The sequence below is a fragment of the Vigna unguiculata genome, chromosome 6, assembly GCF_037176805.1.
Source record: "Vigna unguiculata cultivar grain cowpea cultivar isolate G323 ecotype 2 chromosome 6, ASM3717680v1, whole genome shotgun sequence".
NCBI classification, from domain to species: domain Eukaryota; kingdom Viridiplantae; phylum Streptophyta; class Magnoliopsida; order Fabales; family Fabaceae; genus Vigna; species Vigna unguiculata.
In genome coordinates, this window is record NC_140797.1 from 35816206 (window position 1) to 35834594 (window position 18389).

The following is an 18389-nucleotide window of genomic DNA, read 5'->3' on the forward strand; positions in this document are numbered from 1 at the left end:
TTAAAATTTATTTTTTTGAATTAGATTTAAAGTTTGCTTTTTAATAAATATATTTTAAAAGTTTACTAGAAAAACAATACTATGTATTATGCAAAGAGTCTAAAACAAAAGAACTACTTATACATATATTATTTCGGGTTAAGTAGGTGTGTGGTCTTTGAACTTTAACCCAAAATTAAAATTCGTCTGTGTCTGAAACTTTGATACATTTTGGTCCCTAAACTTAAAAAATGAATGAATATAGTCATTTAAACCCAATTATGTTAACTTTTTTTAGGTGTCAAATACATTTTTCAATAGATATTGAACCATGAATATGTTAAACAGTGTAAATAACTTCAATACTAACATGAGAAGCATTCGACACGTCAAAAAAAGTTAACATAATTGAGTTAAAATAACTATATTCATTCATTTCTAAAGTTTAGGATCAAAATGCATCAAAATTTCAAACAGACAAATTTCAATTTTAGATCAAAATTCAGAAAGTAAAAACATACTTAATCCTGGTATTTTTGTCGACCAATGGTCACAATTTTAATCAACATTTATGAAAATTTATCTTCAAGCATGACACCCAAACAATTGTATGATTATTTTTACCACACATATTCATAAGTTCATCCAATCTCCAAGTACAAGAGTATCATATATAAACTGCTTATGTGGGGTACTTCTTCTTATACCTCGACATTTTGTAAATCCAGATTCTTTAATAATTTTTTTGTGTTATTTTCTGCTGATCAATAAAAATATATTATGTTATTATTTAAAAAAAAATTAAAATATTTTAAAATTTTAAAATAGTAACCATCAATGTGTTTTGAACAGAAAATCTAACACAAAAAAACCGGGTAAAGAACCCAAATTTTTTCCTTGCACCTCCATAAGTATAGTGAAAAGTCATTTTTGCGCATATCTTTTTCCTTTCATTCTTTTTCCTCCTCCACGCCATGCACATGGCTCTGCCCCTTCTTCTTCCTCCACCGCCCACCGTCGATGCCGACCCTCGGCCAAATCTCCCAAGCCTCCGCCGTATCCACCCTTTTCACCACCGTCCAAGGCTGAAGTTCACAGCAGCGGCTTGTCTGATCTAGTCCATCGCGTGCAAAGATGGTTCTTGAAGTTCATAGCACTGGCTGCCTGATCTACTCGTCCACGGTGTGTTCTTAAAGTTTACGCACATCATGAACATCCATATCTTCATATAATCTTTAATATTGGATAATGATATTTTGACTAGTAAATTTTAACAATTCTTTTTTATAAAATGAGACGATATCTTCTAAATAATTTTAAAATATCGAAAATGATAAAATGCAAAGATGGAAAACCACTTAAAAAATAACACCTAAAATTGTTAAAAAAATTTATCAAAATTTAGTTGTCAAAAAATTATTTTCGTATGATCTTAAAAAATAAAATACAACATATTAAAGAAAAGAGATCATATCCATTTTTATATGTTTCAACCATATGTATATAATACCTTAAAAATGACAAAAAAGAAAGATGTCATTTATATTATATAAAGTGTGAGTTGAATTAAACCTTCTATCAAGAAGATTAATTAAAAACTGAATATTGTTAGGATAATAAGTGTGAGGAAAGGTTTTTTACAAAATTGCATTACAATTGTACAAGCATTATTTGTATCCACGAAAGGAAACAGACAAATGTTACGCTAACTTTTTTTCTTGGAAACAAAAACCATTGCATGCATAAGACTCGGTCCCTCCCTCCTCTCGTCATGCATATAAATACCTAATCTCAAAACTTTAATCTTTGCATTCATTTTCCCCCTAAAACTCTTCCTTAGATTTTTAACATTTCTCTTTTTTCCCCTTGTGTTTTCTCTGATAGAGAAATAACTCAGTAGGAAGTAGTGTTCTTCCTCCTCTTTTCGGAGGTTCTTTCTTTGTTAAAGAGAAAGAAATCTGAAGAAAAGAGGAGGAAAGAGGAGGGGACTTTCTTAGGAAAAAGAGAAAAAGATGGCGATAGCAGGTTTTAGTTTCGACATGTCCTCGGAACCGGGGAAGGAGTCGTTTGCTAAGGCTTCAAATGCAGAATGGGTGGAGGAGGACGAGGAGGAGCTTCAAATGGCGGCGCTGCTGCGGTTGCCGTCGCAGAAGCGTGTCAACACGGCGTTGATAAGGAGAGCATCTTCCAGAGTTAACGATGAAGGGGAGAAAAAAGGCAAGGGTTTGGAGCAAGTTGATGTCAGGAAGCTGGATCGCTTCAACCGTGAACGCGTCGTCAAGGATGCTTTGGCTACCAACGAACAAGACAATTACAAGCTTCTTTCTGCCATCAAGGAACGCTATAACAAGTAAAACACTTTCTCATCTTCTATGTTAGATCAAATAGTTATCAGATTAAGAACTACACTTTTTCTTGCGAAATATATGAGAAAAAGTTCATACTGACACTTTCAGAAAATTAATATAAGCACCAGAAAACTAAATTCATACTGAGGCTTGTTTTTGAATATTATACACATGCATGAAAAGTTGTACATATGATTTTGCTTTTAAATTATTTGTGTTGCTGAATGCAAAAGGGTTGGATTGGATGTTCCAAGCATCGAGGTGAGATACAGAAACTTGACAATCGGAGCTGAGGTTCAGATAGGTTCAAGAGCTCTGCCAACTTTGATCAATCACACACGGGATTTGTTTGAGGTTAATACCTTTTACTCACTCTCATACAATATATATATAGATACACACACATACACATTCAAGATAAAAGCATTTACTATCAAATTACTTTTTTAAGAAAATACTGATTATGTTCTATATATGTTTAATAACATTAGTTCAATTATATAACTCTTTAGAATCAGTCTTGTAATAGAAGAATTTGAACAGCATGCATAAGATCATAACTTCCAACAGCAGTGTTTCTTTATAAGTACTTGTGCATAAAGAATGTTAATAAGAAAAGTGAAACAAGCTTTTCTGAAAACTGTGAAACACTATTATCATATTATCGTATACAAAAGTTATTTTAATGTATAGATAACTTACTTTAAGTTTATAAGATGAATTTATTTATGTTTTTTCTTATTGTTCTATCCGATATTGTTAGTGATTAGTGAAAAAACTTACAATGCAAACTGATTTATATTGGTGATAATGGCATCCAGGGTATGCTAGCCGGCATAGGGATAGGTCGACCTCAGAGACATTCCTTGACCATCTTGAATAACATCAGTGGTGTTATCAAGCCTGGAAGGTAATGTTTTTTCTGTTATGTTACATTATTTATGTATTTTCTTCATGGAAGTATATATATACTAATCTAGCTTCACCTCATTGTGTAGAAATGAAAAAACAAAGTACTTAAATTTAGCTAAAAAAAATGCAGCGGGCTAGTGAATTGAGTCGATTAGTATAATAATGTATGAAGCATATACTGTTTCTAATGAGAAGTGTTTTATAATAGTTTTTTAAATGTGGAGAAATTCCAGTTTCATATATGCTTGCATTGTGATGAAAATGAAGCTTAATGTTATGTGTTGTTTGTAGGATGACGTTGTTGTTAGGACCTCCTGGATCGGGCAAAACTACCTTACTTTTGGCTCTTTCGGGAAAGCTTGATAGCAATCTCAAGGTAGTACAAATTCTATATATATACACACACATAAATATATATATTACTCTACATTTTGTAATTTCTAATGTTTTTTATTTTGTGAAGTATTATAGTTACAGTGTGGTTCTTTGAAATAAATACTACTAAACTATTATGCAGCACAACCTAACTTGGTCAAATTTTTTATATATATAGGATTTCTTCAAAAACTGGTGTCTATAGTAACCATTTTGTCTGTGTACTCCAATTATTGTACAGCAAAAAGGAAAGTATGAAACCAATGTGTTATAATCATTATACCATTGGTTCGGTTTGTATAGCCTTTATCTAACTGGAATGAGCCAAATTCTGAATTTTGAGACGTTAAATCATTTTCAAAATTTCATTCTCATCTTAGAATTATATTACAACTTTGTTTTTGTAATACCTTTGCAGAAAAGTGGAAGTATCACATACAATGGCCATGAGCAAAGCGAGTTTTGCGTTCAAAGGGCTTCTGCATACACTGGCCAAACTGATAATCACATTGCAGAACTGACAGTGAGAGAAACTTTTGATTTTGCTAACAGATGTCAAGGTTCCAGTGATGCAGGTATGTGTATGATGTACTAATTTCATTATTTTTATTTTCCATTTCACAGTTCTAATACTAATTTACTTGTCTAATGTCACAAACAGAAATTGTGAAAAATCTGGAACGCTTGGAGAAGGAAAAGAACATCATGCCAAGTCCAGAAATTGATGCCTTCATGAAGGTCGTCTCATCTTAAATAATATGTGAAAAATCATGCATATACTCAAGTTCATGGATGTTCTCTAATTCGTGTCTTTTGAAACGGATTTTACTCAACAGGCATCACTTGTTGGTGGGAAAAGGCACAATGTGATGACAGATTATGTTTTGAAAGTGCTTGGTCTTGATGTATGTTCAGATACTGTAGTGGGAAATGAAATGTTAAGGGGTGTCTCTGGTGGCCAAAAAAGGAGAGTTACAACAGGTGATCTCTCACCCCTGTCTTGGAATTTATTGCAATTTTCTTTGGAATTTGACTCTTGTGGTGATATATCCTTATGTTAAATCTAACTGGATTAGCTCTTTGATATTACATGCAAAAAGGGTCCAATTTCAGTCCCTATATTTTTTGGATGAAGTTAATTCTTTCCACTTTTAATGTAAAAGGTATAGCTTTGACTGAATCAATTGCAACTTTGCTTTTTATTCGTAAGATAGAGCACTAATATATAATGGAACAGAGAAACTAACACATCAGGAATTTGAATCCATGTTCGTTTTGACTGTTTATATACATACCAGAAGATTAAGGCATTACCAGAGGCACCAATTGAAGCTGAAAATTGTAGCTAGCAATGACAAACTTTTTGGTTTTCAAATTTTTTCTTCAGGAGAAATGATTGTTGGACCTCGAAAGGCTCTATTTTTGGACGAAATATCAACTGGACTTGATAGCTCTACAACATTCCAGATTGTTAAATGCATAAGAAATTTTGTTCATCAAATGGAAGCTACTGTACTCGTGGCTCTACTTCAGCCTGCACCAGAAACATTTGAGCTCTTTGATGATCTTTTGCTTCTGTCAGATGGATATGTGGTATATCAAGGTCCCAGAGAAGATGTGCTGGAGTTCTTTGAATCATTAGGTTTTAAACTTCCACCCCGCAAGGGAGTTGCAGATTTTCTTCAGGAGGTATTTGTAAATTTTTTGGTTTTTAACTTTCAAACTCAAATGCTTTAAGAAGTTATTATTGCTTAAAACTTGGTATTTTCCTATGTCAGGTGACCTCCAAGAAAGATCAAGCTCAATACTGGGCTGATCCTTCAAAGCCCTATAAATTTATCTCAGTGCCAGAGATTGCAGAAGCCTTTAACAACTCTAGATTTGGAAAGTCTGTGGAATCCATGGTTACTGCACCCTTTGATAAATCAAAGAGTCATCCTTCAGCTTTGCCCACATCTAGATTTGCTGTGCCAAAATGGGAGCTCTTTAAGGCTTGTTTGTCACGAGAGTTGACCTTGCTCAACGGACACAAGTTTCTTTACATTTTCAGGACCTGCCAGGTATATACAAACCCAATTAAATTGTGATCCACTGCTTCTATTAATAGTTTTTTCAATTCTTAATTTTATCCAAGTTATAAAGGCTCCAACCATTAATTTCTTACAACTTAAAAGTATATTTCATATTTAAATGTAGATTATAGATTATCTCCAACACATTTCCAATCAAGCAATTCAACATGGAAAACATATAAACAAGCTGATCATTAGTTTACAGTTCAAAATACACTATACACAAACAGAGTTCTTAATCATTGTTTGAAGGCAACTTATAATTTTAAATTTGACAAATTCTCTTGCTGTAAAAGGTCACATTTGTTGGACTTGTCACATGCACAATGTTCTTAGAAACAAGGTTTCATGAAAAGGATGAGACTTATGGCAATCTCTATCAATCCGCACTATTTTTTGGACTGGTGCACATGATGTTTAATGGATATTCTGAGTTGTCACTCATGATAGCTCGGCTACCAGTCTTCTACAAACAAAGAGGCAATTTATTTTACCCTGGATGGGCATGGTCTTTGGCCACTTGGATTCTTGGGGTACCATATTCCCTTGTTGAAGCTGTTGTATGGACTTGTGTTGTGTACTACTCTGTTGGATTTGCCCCAGCTCCTGGAAGGTACTTATCTTTACACCCTTTGTTGGGAATTTTTTTCATTTAGAAAATATTCAAGACTAATACCCTTTGCATTCTGATTACTATTTCAGGTTTTTCCGCTACATGCTTCTCCTACTTATGCTTCACCAAATGGCACTAGGTCTCTTCCGGTTCATGGCTGCTCTTGCACGTGATATGGTCATTGCTAATACATTTGGATCAGCTGCATTGATGATCATCTTCTTGCTGGGAGGATTTATTATCCCAAAAGGTAGGCTGCAGCCACAACCATTAAATAAAAGGCAGATATTAAGGCAGTTTTGTTGTTAATGATTTGATTGTTACTCTTTCAGCTATGATTAAGCCATGGTGGATTTGGGGTTACTGGTTGTCACCTCTTACCTATGGACAAAGAGCAATTTCAGTCAATGAGTTTACTGCTACTAGATGGATGCAGGTATTTCATACATGCTAATTAATTTATTCTAGCTTCTCCATCCTTATTGCTAGTGGTTTTGTAGAAGATTTATGTAACTATGAAAACTGTGTTCTAGCATTCTGCTTTTGGGGGAGACACAGTTGGTCACAATATTCTCAACGGATACAGCTTACCATCTGATGATTACTGGTATTGGATTGGTTTTGGAGTCTTAACACTCTACACAATTATTTTCAACTGCTTGGTCACGTGGGGCTTGAGCTATCTAAATCGTAAGTTTAGAACAGTTTTTCTCATCTTTCTATTCACATTTTCATCAATGGAGTTTCTTTTTGTATGCAATGGTTGATTTCCAAAGACTATCATTTTCTCCAGTCAAATACCAGTTTAATAATCTTGTTGCTTTGCTTGCCACAGCACTCCAAAAAGCACGATCTATTCTTCTAGCTGATGAAGATGACTCACAAAAGAGTTCTGATAAAAATGGATCCAAATCTAGTGGTGATGAAGGAAAAGCCTCGGGAATGATTCTTCCTTTTGAACCTATGACAATGACATTCCATGGTGTCAATTATTACGTTGATATGCCACAGGTGGGGGCATTTCAGTTTCAGTTTCATGAATGCAGCGTTTTCAAAGACAAGTAGAAGTTGTTTCATGATTAACTTTTTCTGAATAAACTTGCTTTCACCAGGAGATTGCAAAACAAGGCGTAGGAGAAACTAGGCTGAAGCTCTTGTCAAACGTGAGCGGCGTTTTTGCACCTGGTGTCCTTACAGCTTTGATGGGATCAAGTGGAGCTGGAAAGACCACTTTGATGGATGTTCTTGCTGGAAGGAAAACAGGAGGATATATTGAGGGTGAAATTAAAATATCTGGCCATCCCAAAGTGCAACAAACGTTTGCCAGAATTTCAGGATATGTTGAACAAAATGACATACATTCTCCTCAGCTTACAGTTGAGGAGTCCTTGTGGTTTTCTGCCTCATTAAGGCTTCCAAAGGAAGTAAGCATGGAGAAAAAGCTTGTAAGTTCCTCACTGAACCAGTGACAATAATGAATAGCTTAGCATGCCTAATTATGATCGATCATTGACATGGTGATCTCTTCTTCAGGAATTTGTTGAACAAGTAATGAAACTGGTGGAGCTTGATAGTTTAAGGAATGCTTTGGTTGGAATGCCTGGTAGTTCTGGCTTATCAACAGAGCAGAGAAAGAGACTGACAATTGCAGTGGAGCTTGTAGCAAACCCTTCCATAATCTTCATGGATGAACCTACATCTGGACTTGATGCACGTGCAGCAGCCATTGTTATGAGAACTGTTCGCAATACAGTTGATACTGGTAGAACAGTGGTGTGCACCATCCATCAGCCAAGTATTGATATCTTTGAAGCATTTGATGAGGTTAGTTGTTCAATTACTATCTCCAGTCAATTTACCATTGTTATAACTAATGATTAGGTAGGTCTAAACTTTGATTCTTCATTCTCAGTTACTTCTGATGAAACGTGGAGGACGAGTCATCTATGGAGGAAAGATTGGTAAGCAATCAGATGTCATGATAAAATATTTCCAGGTAACACTCTCTTCAATCATTTCTTATATATTTTCACATTCCATTCCTACTTTTATCTTGTTGAGTTTATTATTTCTTAAAGTGTTAAATTCCATTCCTATTTGTTCTGCAGTCCCTTGAAGGAATCACTCCAATCCCCAATGGCTACAATCCAGCTACATGGATGCTTGAGGTTACCACACCAGCTATTGAACAGAAACTTGGTGTAGACTTTGCCGAAGTTTACGATAATTCCGAACAATTCAGGTTCTTATTTATTTTCTTGTGTGCTAATGGCGTGATCTCCCTTACAATTTTTGTATTTGAGGAATAGATAAGGTCTATGAATATGATCAACAATAACAATAATAACACTTTTAATAACAAAAGCTCACAGAAAGATTGTTTTCCATGTGGGATAAATGATTCTGACACATCTTTACCTCAGGGGGGTGTTATCTTCCATTAAGGAACATGGTCAACCTCCTCCTGGCTCACAACCTTTGAAGTTTGACACACTATACTCCCAAGACACAATGGCACAATTTTTCAAGTGTTTATGGAAGCAGAATATAGTATACTGGAGGAGTCCACCCTACAATGCAATGAGAATATTCTTTACAATAATATGCGCCCTGATATTTGGTACTGTATTTTGGGACATCGGCACAAAGAGGTATGCATTCGTCATAATCTCATTTGCCATCAGAAAAAGTATCTTATCAATGAAAACAGAAGCAAAAGTATTTATGATAACTATGTCACTGAATGTTCTGCAGGGGAACAACACATGAAGTGTATGTAATTATGGGTGCACTCTTTTCTGCATGCCTTTTCCTTGGAGTAAACAATGCATCCTCTGTACAACCTGTTGTTTCAATAGAAAGGACAGTGTTTTATAGAGAGAAAGCAGCTGGAATGTACTCTCCAATCTCATATGCAATGGCCCAGGTAAGTGCCATTTTACCAGGAATGATTTTCAGGACTATATTTCATTTTCAGATTGCATATTTCACAGTTACTTTATCTTATTATCAGGGACTGGTGGAGATCCCATACGTTGCTGTTCAGACAATAGTATTTGGTGTAATCACATACTACATGGTCAATTTTGAAAGGGATGCTGGTAAGATCTCAAGTTTCCATATTGATATAAGATGTTCAACATGAATAAAATCGGTGGTCCCAGCTGCCAAATGCTGAGAAATTTTCTACCTACATATTTATATTTTCTCATGTTGGATTCCTAAATTTGTCCTCAGACAAACTCTAACACAAGACTACGGCTTTATTCTCGAATGCAGGAAAGTTTTTGCTCTATCTTGTGTTCTTGTTCCTTACATTCATGTACTTTACCTTCTACGGTATGATGGCTGTTGGAATTACACCTACCCAACACTTTGCAGCAGTTATTTCTTCTGCATTTTACTCTCTATGGAATCTTGTATCCGGGTTTCTTATTCCAAAATCTGTGAGTAAAACAACAGCCTATATAACTTTGTACATTAGATGTATCTTAACATTTTTTTTTTTGTGTCTTGGCCTAATATCAACGAGTCTTGCAATGTTCCAGCATATTCCGGTATGGTGGATTTGGTTCCATTATCTCTGCCCAGTTTCATGGACACTTCGTGGCATTATCACATCTCAGCTTGGCGATGTGGAAGAAATGATTCAGGGTCCTGGATTCCAAGGCACTGTGAAAGAGTATATTTCTGTTACTCTTGGATATGACCAAACCATTAATGGAATGTCATCAGTGTTGCTCTCAGTCGTTGTGCTTATTTGCTTCAACATCCTCTTCTTTGGTTCCTTTGCCGTGTCAGTTAAAGTCTTGAACTTCCAAAAGAGGTGATTCAAGAATTTAGAAAGTTCAAGATCAGAGAAGACACTGCTAAACATCAATGATTGATGATTTTTGCATTATTGGACAATCTTCAAATAAAGTCATCAGGAACTAAACATGAATTTCAGTTTATTATGGGGATCAAATCGTGCCATCGACCCTATTCTTGTTTAGCCTGGTCCTTTCTCAATCAATTCTTGTAGAAGCTCCAATTTCTGTTCTTATTTTACCTAGATTTTATCCTTGTAAGCCAGCAATTAGGAAGAGTTATCATTAAAAATGAATGTCAATCCTTTTCTGAGGGTATTCTTACCTGATCATCTGTTAAATTTCAGCTATGTACATGAAGTTATTAGTTATAAATATACATCATGTTGAGCTGAGTTTTTTTTTCTTTTACTATCAATTTAATACTGCATAATATAGTCAGAAAAAGAGTCATATGATATAAAAGAGTTAAGCAAAATTGTATAAATATTCATAATACAAAATCAGAATACTTGCAATGTGTAATTGATTTATCCAAGAGATATCAAGGACTCTTAGAACACATGGTTGTTGGCATTCTAGCACTGTCATAAGGAAAAAGGAAAGAATGGAAATTTTGGGGAAGAATCAGTCTTCACCATTACTTTAAATAATTTATCTAAAATTATCAGTGCACTACAAAGAACTGAAATTTCTCATAATATTCTCTTATAGATCTTCCTTGTCACTAAATGTAAAAGATTTGAATGTTTTTTATACTTAAGATGTTTAGAGAAATATTCAAGGGAAAAACTAAAAAGGAAAAATGAGTTAGATTTTTCTGATGATGTAAAATCCAATGTTATAGAAAAAAAAAACTTTTTTCATTTAACTACTCTTAAAACTAAGACACTAAATTAATTTTAGCTTGTGAAACAGCTCCACACCTTTTTCTTCTTCTTTTTTTTCCTTAAAATGTTCTTTTTAAACAAAAGGCTAAATAAATCAAGTACTCAAGTTAACATGGTCTCAAATATGATCAGAAGAAAGGACTCAAAAGAGAACTACCTGAAAATTTGATAAACTGATATGAGAACTTATTAAAATTTTCTTTTAATCAGTATGTGATTACTGCAAAATCTGAAAAAAAAAAAAATGTGGAAAGTGATTACAGAGACTAAAACCAAAGATAGGGTTAGTTAATGTCAATGGATGAAGACAAAGCAACTCCTCCACCTGTATCAATACATAAGTGACACAAAGGGACATTGATCTAGAAAATAAGTTATATACATTATTAAATCGGATCTTCCATCTGTATATAAACTAGTAAACTATGCAGAAATAAAGGGTCTGGTCAACTATCACATGCAAAACCAAACCCTGCCACTAAACTCCATATTCTGGTGCTCCATAAACTTCTGTTACCAAAAACTTAAAAGTTGAAGTCAAAGCCACCAAGAAGCCTAGGGAATCAGCTTCTCATCTTTCATGCAATCAATCCAATACATTATTGAATCCACTGTCTTATACCTTTCACCAAAACCAAGTCCATCAACTTTGTCTCTGCTCCCCAAGAGTTTGAAAGGTAAACGAAACAATGCATCTAAAAACTCCCAGTTGGCCAAATTCTCCACAGTTGTATGAACCAACCCATTTTCTTCCACAATCTCTTCCCAAACTTTCTGCTTCCCAGCCATGGCTTTTGAGAACCAAAAGTTTTCCACAAGCATGTCTTGTGGAACCTGCACCCCCAATTTCTTCCCAACAATAGGCCAAACCTCTTTCCAAGTGAAAGTTGAGCCATTGATTGAGTTGAAGGCTTGGCCATTGGTGGAAACTATGTCACTGTTTGTTGCTGCCCAAATGTGCTGATCAGCCACAAGCCTAGCATCTGATCCATCAATATAAGCCTCCTCCCAGCATTTCCTTGTGCCCCCAAACACAAAGGGTAGCCTTAAATGTTTACAAATAGCCCCATAAACACACAAGCTCCCCATGAAGTTATAAGTTGATCTGACAGAACTTCCCAACAATAAACCAGGTCTGTGCACAGACCAACACACCTTACCACTGAGTTTCTCAATGAGCAAATCTTCCAGGGCATAGTAGAAATTAAGGGATCTACTCATTCTGGGGAACTCTTCATGGTAGCAGTAACAATGGAGCTTCTCTTCATCAAAGGGGGGATGCAGTGACACATAGTGCTTAGTTCCTGTCTGAAGGGAAACATGCTTTAGATTGTTAGGTATTGAAAGCATAGAGTTCAAAGCATTGGACATCATGGCCTTGTTCTGGTCCCAACTTTCTTGAGTCTCTAACTGGAACTGGCTAGCCCATGTGACCCAGAACACATGAGTCACATCTTGTAAAGCAGAGAGCTTCTTCTGGGTCTCCAAAGGGTTCAGCAAATTGCAAGAGATGAAATGGTAACAAGGGCTTATAAGGGTTTGTGGGGTTTCAGGCTTTCTAGCTATACCATAAACCTTCCAAGAAGGTTCCAAGAGTAGCAACCTCTTAGCCAATTCTCTCCCAACAAGTCCAGTGACCCCAAAGATGATAGCAACATGGTTTGTGTCCTCTGTTGTTGCCATTGCCATATGGGGGACTCTAGATGCTGACCCTTCTTCCCAAATTGAAAGCATTTTATACTAATGAATGTGGTGCCTCATTGTGTGGATTTGGAAACTTGGGTTGCAATAATGTGGACTTTCTAACTGCCCTAACACCCATCAACTTGTTTATATTGCTCTTCTTTTGAGGAGTGTTTCTGGGCTGGCATTGTTGTGGCTTGTAAGGTAGAGAGGTTTGAGTTTAAAATTCCAAGTAAGATAGATGCTGGTTGTTGCCAAGATAAGAGACATGAATGTGTTATTTTATAGAGCTCTTCAAATATGGCTACAAATATGTACTTTATCACCAACAACCACATTATTATATTATACTAGTTAATACCATTGCTTCAAACTACTTCTAGCTTCTGTTAATGTTTGGCATAAAATTTGTTAGACACAAAAAATAATAGCAAGTATGGAGTTTATGATTGAATAAAATTTGACCAAAGCCACTTGGTAATTGAAAATAGGTGGAGGAATCAAGGAGTGCTGAGTTCCAAACTCTACCGGCAGGTTATGCCAATGCCGTTGCAATGTTGGCTTTGCGGTCCCAAGCAAGTTATATATATATATATTAATAAACTCATAAGTCACACATTATTATCTATTGATATCTCATATATGTTAAAAGTACACGGTATGTTTATAATCTCTAAAATTTTAATATATTTTGTTCTTCAAACTTTAAAAATCAATAGATATAATATTTTTAATTTAATTACGTTAAATTTTCATAATATATCAAATACATTTTATACTAGCATTGAGCTGTTAACACAATTTGACAAATTTTCTCTTTAATGTCATAAAAAATGTATTTGATACTTCAACAAAATTTAATGTGTAATTGAGTTCAAAGAACTATATCCATTCATTTTAAAAGTTTGAACATTAAAATGCATCAAGATTTCAGACAATGACAAATTTCAATTTTATATCAAATTTCATGGACGAAAAACATATTCAACTTTTTTTTTAATTGGTTACATGTTAAAAAGTGTGAGATTTTGTTATGAAATAAAACAATATTCTCATGAGTGTAAAACTATGTGACTTGTATTCATGTTGGATAACAAATTAGATACTTCATTCGTCATTACTTACTGTTATAATGAAAATAATAAGAAGTAAATTGATAATATCATTTTATATTAATTACAAAATCCGAAACAATATGACAATCACTTGATGTTAACAAAAAATTAAAAATTAGAAGATAAAAGTTCAATAAAATAATATAAACTTTTAATACATAATAAATAAATAAAATAATAGAAACTCAATTAAAAATATTAAAATTTATAAAAAACTTAAATCTTAATTAAGTCTAGTAATAATAATATAGAGATATTTATTCGAGTTGTATATAATCTTTTTAATTTTTTTTACTAATTGAAAATAATATATATATATATATATACTCATTTATTTATTTATTAATTTACATAAACTATTTTTTATAGTTGCTTTACATTTTTATTTTTGTTACTTCCCAATTTAATAGAATAAATAAAGTATCACAAAATTATAATAAAATGGAACAATGACGATAGCATATCAGAATTAACCTAGTATAGTTATCCAAAATATACTGAATTAAAAGTACGAAGACACAAAACAATGTCATTAGACATAACTTAAACATAAAACAATCTAATAAAGATCGCTCACTGAGCAAGCAATGAATTATAAATAACATTGTTCTTCGAGAGGAGCTCAACTTAGAGCAAGATCTAACGTTTCTAACTAAACCGGAGCATTTCCATCACCATGGTGATCACTAGAAGTCCCACATCTGCTCACACCAAGTATTTGGTGATCATTGCAAAAAGAAAAATCATACAAAAATAGACACAGAGGGAAATGGTAAGTTAGATAAAAAAAATAATGTTTTTGAACATATGAATTAGTAAGTAGATTATAAACAAATGAATCAGTAAGCATACAAGGCATGTGATGACAAACAATATAAGATCCTCTAACTAAATTATCTGGATACATGTAAAATGATCAGATTCACTATATGTTTGCACTTGTGGTGACCTCTATTGCTCTGCAAAGTCATTGCCAATGAATGGGTTTCACCCTACCACGCACAAAGTTAGTCCATGATCATCTAAGGCCATTATCCTGTCAAAGACTAGGACCTCCTACTACTTTCACCACTTGAATCAGTCTGCTTTATGTGAGTCCGACTAATTCTTTAGAGTGTCAGGATGCAACCTTGCTTGAATCCTTATCTAATTACATATACTACAACACCATCATAAGGTCTTCCCAAGAGATTCATGGAATTACGTCTAGCCCATACCACATACATGTTCTCACACCAAATTCACATATTATCACAAAGCATTATAATCTCATGCCAATGTACAACCAACCAACCAATTCATGTTTCATTTCATACCAAGCACAACAATTCCTATTCATAAAATCTCATAATACATGCATAGTCATATACTTCATGCTTTATCAAGATATATAGCCAACCATATATTAAATAAGAGAATTGAAAACAAGTTTGCATCATTCTCGCTCAAGCTTGAGCGAGTTTCTGCTACTCTCGTGTAGGGGAGAGCTGCTCGCTTGAGCGAGAATAACAACTTTCTCACATGCTCACGCATGCACAGCCAAAATCCAAAATCAAACCACAGACTGTTCATTCTCATAAACACACAAGCATCATCCAAGCATTTTAAGTAGGAAATAGAACCAAAAACAAGCAAGATAGTTCAAAAACGTTAAAATCCTAACTTCCCTTACCTTGACAGGTGTTAACCAAGCAAACAAGCTCCAACAACAAAGCATCGTAGCACGACTACTACTCAAGGAGGTGACAACCAAGAGCAAGAAAGGAACAGTGAGACCATGACCACAAACAGAATCAGGCCAAAACTTCGGAACAAAGATAAAACGAAAGAAGAGACAGAGGTTTTGTTCAACTTACATGGAGGAAGAGCGTTCAGTATGCTCGGAAGATGTCGTAGCTCAAGTCCTAGCAGAGTTCCTGTTTCAGAAGAGGGGGAAGTGAGTATTTTTAGTTTCAGGAGACATGTGAGAAAGTGAGTGACTGAAAGGAGTCTTAGAGTTAACAAGTGAACTGACTATATATCCTCTAATAAAACAAAATGAGACTCAAAACTTTTTAAAATATAAAGTGGGTCTCACAAATTTAATATATACATAAACTAATTTTAGATTAAAAGAAATTTTTTCATATATTTCTTTGTAGTGTAAGTTTCCTACGAAATATCCAATCGAACTACTTTAATAAATATGTAGTCACATCTCACATGAAGTAAGTCGTCATCTTCATTGTCCGGAAATTATTTAAAAAATAAATGGAGTTGCAGGAGAAATCTTTGAAATTTATGAACAAAGTGGAGAAACATGAAATCAATATATAAATTATTTTATACTTTTTAACAAGTTTTAAATCGAAAATTCCTTGCAAGAAATAAACTAGTTTGGTTTATAAGTATATAAAAAATATGGACGAGAGGATTTCAAAAAACAAAATATGCAAATTAGTTCTAATATGTAACGTTTGATTTAGTCTATTTTTTAGTTATTTTTATACATATTAATTAAAAATCTATTTATATTAAGTTAGCCCTACCACTATGTAGTGCACCTTAAGAAAAATGTTTGAATATATATAGCGTTTATGATTCCAAGGGTTGAATCATTATTATTATTATTTTTAATTTGGAGGAAACGGTGTTCCCTCGTTCTGTGGGAATAATAGTGATAATATGTAATAGCGGTGGGTCTAAAGTTCAACGTTTCCATTTTGGAGGGTAAAAAGAAATTATACACATCCTAAAATTAAAAGTTGTAATTATTAACAGTATATACCCTTTTTACTAAAAAGTTAAATAACTATGAGAAATTAATAATCAGTCAAGTAATAAGTGATATCTTCACTAATGAATCCATTATTTTTTTAAATTATTCTTATAACTATTTTTTATGAACTTATAAAAATTGAAACCCAATTTTTTGAACATTTAAAAATTAAGATTTTTTTTTACCATAACATTATTGTGAACTATATGTTATTTTTGTTGATGTTTAATGAAATAAAATTTTACTATCATTTAAAATCAACGACATATTACTAATTAGTATTTTAAATAAAAGAGTAATTATTCTTTTATAGATTGTTTAATTTAATAGTAGTGCTTCTTTTAGGAAGGAAAAAACAATAGGTTAGTAGAACCATTATGATATAGTTGCGTTAGTTGAGGATTAGTTAAATCAGCTATTTTAGTTAGATGCACATGTGATTAATTATGTTCTTAGTCTTTCTTCTCTTTTGTAATGAATTTTTCTAAGTCTATGAAGTCAAAACGTTAGTTGTAGTAATTTTATTTGCTTATTTGCGATAATTTGATTAATAAGAAAAAGGTTAATGCTAATAATTACTGTATGCGTGCATAATAATTTTACTTAGTTCATCAAACACTTCTATTCATTAAATTAAATTCATGATTTTCGGAGGAAACTTTTCCTTGAACTTTTTTGTGTTTTATATTCGAAACTTGAGAAAATTTTATTTGCAACAGGCTAAGGCAGAGAAAAATCTCGTCTCTTTGAAATAAACTATATATGTTAATTTAAAAAAAAAATTAAGTATAAATATGATTTATAAAAAAATATTTAAAAATATTTGTGCATAATGTTCTATAAATAAGTTTAATTTTACGTGATATTTATATAGTTTTTCTACATTATATATCAATAATAAATCACATAAGTTTGATTTTTAATAAATTTACCATAAGTTGCTTGAATGATAGTTCCACTATGTATACATTATTTGCACTTTATTAGTTAAAATTTGATTAAATATTTTATTGTTTAACTTTCATTTCACTCAAATTTTTTTCTATCATATTTTAATTTTTGCTTAATGACATCAATATATTAAATTTATAACAGTTTTATTTTTTTTCTTATCATATTTTTAATTGTTGTTTATTATATTAAATGTATAATAATTTTATCAGTCAGTTTTACTATCATATTTAACTCATACTTTATTACGATACACAACAACATTAACATTTTTTGCAAAAAACAAAAGTAATTACCATATCATTCTTTTATTTTGTTTATGACACGTTAACAAGTCGTTAGATATTTATGTATTTATAACAATATATAATTTTTTTTTAAAATTTTATTTTTTTAGTTATATCCTTAATTATTATTTTAATAATTAATTATTTTATAAATAATTTATTTTTAATTTTTATTTTAAAAATTCTTTTTATCTTTAAAAGTTATTTTAAAAATTTATTTTATATATATATATTTTATTTTTTTAATTTTATATTTAATAACTATTTTAAAAATTAATTATATATTTTTTTATTAATTTTAATTCAAATTTTTATGAAAAATAAAAAAAAATTGTGAACATCGACATACTATCTCACCTGTATTTTCGGTAGTTAATTGATAAAAGTGGTATTGATTTACAGATTCATTTCTGACGACAATTATGTTAAATATGAAATAAATTATATTGGGGAGAATAAATGTTAAAAAAATATAATGTAATTATTTATTTATATATATGACAAAATGTACACAAAAAAAAGTAATAAATGTGTGGTTAAGTTTAAATCAAAATAATCATGATTTGTTTCCATTAATAAATAAAAAAAAAATAGTAA

At 32.5% G+C, this 18389-nt stretch overlaps 2 protein-coding genes across 2 annotated transcripts; one reads left to right on the forward strand and one right to left on the reverse strand.

The window, feature by feature from the left end:
- The first annotated feature begins 1780 nt into the window (after positions 1-1780).
- Positions 1781-10503, forward strand: LOC114187855 (ABC transporter G family member 31-like). The gene is made up of 23 exons (XM_028076242.2): positions 1781-2329; positions 2561-2681; positions 3149-3237; positions 3531-3615; positions 4033-4189; positions 4276-4352; positions 4451-4595; positions 5002-5303; positions 5393-5674; positions 5983-6299; positions 6389-6549; positions 6632-6735; positions 6833-6989; positions 7135-7310; positions 7412-7744; positions 7833-8123; positions 8212-8295; positions 8408-8541; positions 8723-8950; positions 9054-9225; positions 9313-9400; positions 9579-9745; positions 9848-10503. Exons 1-23 carry the CDS (start codon positions 1992-1994, stop codon positions 10127-10129), a joined length of 4290 nt encoding a protein of 1429 aa, XP_027932043.2. The 5' UTR covers positions 1781-1991; the 3' UTR covers positions 10130-10503.
- Positions 10504-11355: 852 nt separating this feature from the next.
- On the reverse strand, positions 11356-12996 carry LOC114188875 (NAD(P)-binding Rossmann-fold superfamily protein). The gene has a single exon (XM_028077532.2). It carries the CDS (start codon positions 12730-12732, stop codon positions 11554-11556), a length of 1179 nt encoding a protein of 392 aa, XP_027933333.2. The 5' UTR covers positions 12733-12996; the 3' UTR covers positions 11356-11553.
- Between the last annotated feature and the right edge of the window lie 5393 nt (positions 12997-18389).